We start from the raw sequence: 4,147 nt of genomic DNA on the forward strand, positions 1-4,147 counted from the left end.
CTCTCAAGTACGTATTGTCCTATTCTTGAAACTGGTGGTAGATTCCAATTGTTGTGAACCGCCGACATAATGGATGTTATCAATTGATTGCTATTATGTGAATGTAAGGAATCAGTCTAGATGTCCTATAAAAACTTTAAAGCCATGCACTAATACCCTACATAAATGTGTTTTAAAAAGTGTCTCCCAATAGCTTAGAAGGAGTGGCAAAAGTGTGAGGTAGTGTTTGATCCATACCATTATAATAAGACACATGCACTTCTCAGACGTGAAATATCATGATGCTTCCAAGATGCATATTTTTTCCCCGCATGTTGAACCAATCCATGATGATATTGATGCTTCCTTTTATACAATTCCCTTCCCTTTAGATTAGGTGCATTGCCAATTGCTTGTTTCAAATCATCACAATCATTGGATTTTGAAATCCTTTGTCTCTTTGAATTTTATTGCGTCCTTAAAATTAAATTTCAAGTTATATCTTGGTTAAGCCTTAGCATTATATACACAAAATCTCTCTCTCTCTCTCTTTGCAAAAGCCACTTGTCATTTTGTGAAAATTCCTTAGCATTGTATACACAATTGTGTGTGTGTGTGTGCCCGCAAAAGCCATTTGTCATTTTGTGAAAATTCCTTAGCATTGCGTACACAACTCTCTCTCCCCCTTCCCCCCCCCCTCTCTCTCTGTGCAAAATCCACTTTTCATTTTGTGAAAATTCCTTAGTATTGCATATACAATCCTCTCTCTCTCTCTCTCTCTCCAAAAGCCACTTGTCATTTGTGAAAATTCCTTAGCATTGCATACACATCTCTCTCTCTCTCTCTCTCTCTCTCTCTCTCTCTCTCTCTCCAAAAGCCACATGTCATTTCGTGGTATGCCCACCCTTTCTATAATGTGCCCATACCCACATGCCCCTCACATGCATGGCTGTGTCAAACCTGTGTTTGAGCTTCCTATTAAGTGCCAAGCTATCCAAGCCTCTCTTTTTATTTGTTAAGGAAGCCCTCATGATGTGCCCCATACTTAATCAATAGTTTATATGATCATTTTCTACTCATTGAGAGAACTCCTATTTTTCCCAACATTTTTTACCGATAGAGTAGCTTGAAACCATGCCAATACCCTCATACATACTGAAATGCATTATAACTTATTTGATCAATGTAAGGTGTCCTAATTGTTAAATTTACAATGTTTTTGCTACACAATGAAAGAAAAAATTAACTCAATTTCTTTAATTTTGGCTACAATTAGCATTGGAACATCTTCATTTTATTGCCAATGTCTCATCAATAAAGAGGCCTTACACATGGATAAGCTAGGGGAAGGCATCTTCCATATGAACATAATTAGGTACAATAACCCTTAGCCTCCATTTCCACAAAAACCAAGGCCAATATCCAATGTAAGGATTGGGTGACTCATATCCTGGACCCTTATAAGGCATCTATGGAGGGCTAGTACAAAGATGCTTGCCACCTCATCCTACTTTCCCCATATGATAGTATTATCCTATGGACTATGCACAACTACTCTAGTCAATCCCATGGAAGGGTTGGCACAAGAGACGACTTGCTACGTCAATCATGGGCCCTATGCCTTCCTATTCTATATTATTCTTGCTACATCATATTGCAAATTTATGTTAAACACAAATGACAATAACATTGGTCACAACACACACACAAACCCCCCCAACCCACATAGAAAGTTTAGGTCGTTTCTTTCATTATATTGTGGCGTTAAAACTAATGCTTGATTTCATTATATTGTGGCGTTAAAACTAATGCTTTATTTATGTGCAAGTGCATAAAAAACATTCATAATTGATATGAATGCATATGAATTTTGCTGAAGAATTTTATCTTCTTAGGAGCCTTAGTTAGAAAGCGACCCTATTTGTTAGTGTGTGATGATCAAAGGAATGTATGTAGAAGTGGCGATTCCATTTGTCGAATTGATGATGCTTACTATGCCTTGTCAACCTCACCATTGGTTAGACAAGGACCAATGATTTGATGATGGGCTTAGATGTTGGAACCATTGGGGGAACTCTAAACCAGGGTGGAATATTTATGGGAATGCTTGCTTTATGTGCAGCTCCATAGCATTAATACGAATGGATATATAATTTGCTTGACGCAAAAATATGGCTTCGTTTGGGTTTGACACGTTGGAACCCCGAGCGGGGGATAAACCAAAAAAAAAAAAAGACGCGGCAAGATGGAGGCCGTACGATGGGGGATGGATCGGGCGGTGGAGATGGGAGGATGGGGGGGTCGAAGTGGCGAGGTGTGGAGCGTCCGATAGGGGATCGGACGGCGGAGGGGTGGTCTTAATAAAACGGCGAGGCAAGTAGGAAGGTGCTTGGTTTCCTGGAGCTTTTCAAAGGCTCGCAGGAAAAAGCCCACAAACCCTAAAGTTATCTGTAAAGCTCCTGTTTTTTCCCTTCGCCTTCTCGCCATGTCTGACGACGATCACCAGTTCGAACAGAAGGCCGACGCTGGTGCCTCCAAAACCTTCCCCCAACAGGCCGGAACCATCCGTAAAAATGGCTACCTTGTCATCAAGAACCGCCCCTGTAAGGTATGCTGCCCCTGTTTCTTTCCCCTGCTCCCGATTTGCGTCTGAGGGAGGCTGTTTTGATCTTGATTTCCACCAGTTTCCGCGCGTTCCTTCAGTATACGTTTCCCACTCCTCGCTAGATTCCGTGGACTAAGTTTTTCTTGACAGCTGTGCTTCCGGGTTTCGTTCCAATTGCAAGTTGCAGCGCTGGTTACTTTCATCACCAATTAAAAAGCTTGATCTTGCTCGTCTGCTTTGAGGTGTGCCAGAGTATTTTAACTCCGATTTTGTTGGACGCACCTCATTAAGCTGCACTTATTATGCGCCACAGGTGGTGGAAGTTTCTACTTCAAAGACTGGGAAGCATGGACATGCAAAATGCCACTTTGTGGCTATTGATATATTCACTGGGAAAAAGCTAGAGGATATCGTGCCATCTTCTCACAACTGTGATGTAAGATGTTTGTGTTGCTCTCCAGAGATTCTTCTGCCCTTTGTTTTATTATGTTACGGGGAATTGTAATTGCAAGCAGTCTGATATCGAACCTTATGACTTATTTGTTTGTTGACCTTCAGGTCCCAGAGGTTACACGCACTGACTACCAGCTGATTGATATTTCCGAAGATGGTTTTGTAAGCTTCTCAACTGTCGTGGATTAGTTGCTCTGAACTTCATTCATGTGAATTCCTGATCTGAAGTTTTAAGAGCATTCATGTCATATCTTACCTGAACAGGTCAGTCTCCTTACTGAGAGTGGGGATACAAAGGACGACCTGCGCCTGCCTACTGATGATCAACTGCTTACGCAGGTGTGTATAATGCACAGTAAATAAAACGTGGTAGTAACGGATGCTTCCTGCTCACTTCTTTCTTTTATATGCAGCTTAAAGATGGCTTTGGTGACGGTAAAGATCTGGTTGTCACTGTTATGTCAGCGATGGGAGAGGAGCAGATCTGTGCTTTAAAGGACATTGGTCCAAAATAGTGTCTTTACCGTAGCCCAAGTATATTACTAGATGCCAGCTTCTAGTCTGTGGCTGGAGTATATAATTCGAAGCCTGATCAAACTCCTTGTTGTGTAAATGATATTTGTAGCTTGCTGATTAGCTACTTTAGTGCAGGGAGTTCTTTCTTCTAGTTAGCTTTTCTTGAACATGGAGTACGGATGGGGTGTGAAAGCGATTATGGTACTAATGGGACAGTTACGGGCATGAGGTATGATTTTTTTGAAATTTGGGTGTTGAGCAAGGGGAGGCAGTTTGACTTTGCTCAGGCAAGCAAATTGTGGTTCATGTTTCTCTTTTTTGCAAGATAGTTTAGACCCGGAAGAGGTGGTTGTGTCAATGTGTTCACTGCTAGCTTTAGCAGAATTGTTGTCAACGTTCTGCCTTCTCACCTTCATGCAATAATTTTGGTTATGGTTTGAATGTTTCCATTTTGTATTTCTATTGTTACATTCAGAACTTTTCTACTGTAGGTTCAGAAGAATAGTTTGTAGATTGAAGTTCTTGTTGCAGGATTTTCAAAATAGGGCTCTCAAATGTTCCCAAAATAATATTTGTCAATTAGTAGAGGATATG

The 4,147-nt window shown here is 40.9% G+C and overlaps 1 protein-coding gene across 1 annotated transcript; it reads left to right on the plus strand.

Annotated features, from left to right (window-relative positions):
• Positions 1–2,345: 2,345 nt before the first annotated feature.
• On the plus strand, positions 2,346–3,911 carry LOC147894427 (eukaryotic translation initiation factor 5A-2-like). Its single transcript, XM_087384601.1, has 5 exons — positions 2,346–2,587; positions 2,898–3,020; positions 3,143–3,199; positions 3,302–3,376; positions 3,451–3,911. Exons 1-5 carry the CDS (start codon positions 2,465–2,467, stop codon positions 3,550–3,552), a joined length of 480 nt encoding a protein of 159 aa, XP_087240727.1. The 5' UTR covers positions 2,346–2,464; the 3' UTR covers positions 3,553–3,911.
• Positions 3,912–4,147: the final 236 nt, after the last annotated feature.

The sequence above is a fragment of the Dipteris shenzhenensis genome, chromosome 14 (genome assembly GCF_047967505.1).
Source record: "Dipteris shenzhenensis isolate YYH24624 ecotype China chromosome 14, Dip_SZ_1.0, whole genome shotgun sequence".
Taxonomy (NCBI): domain Eukaryota; kingdom Viridiplantae; phylum Streptophyta; class Polypodiopsida; order Gleicheniales; family Dipteridaceae; genus Dipteris; species Dipteris shenzhenensis.

Bases quoted from the DNA above. Each gene is read 5' to 3' on its own strand.
- LOC147894427 (XM_087384601.1), top strand. From the start codon at position 2,465: ATGTCTGACGACGATCACCAGTTCGAACAGAAGGCCGACGCTGGTGCC. The intron at 3,021-3,142 runs GTAAGATGTTTG...GTTGACCTTCAG, and splicing joins CATCTTCTCACAACTGTGAT to GTCCCAGAGGTTACACGCAC. The intron at 3,200-3,301 runs GTAAGCTTCTCA...TTACCTGAACAG, and splicing joins ATATTTCCGAAGATGGTTTT to GTCAGTCTCCTTACTGAGAG.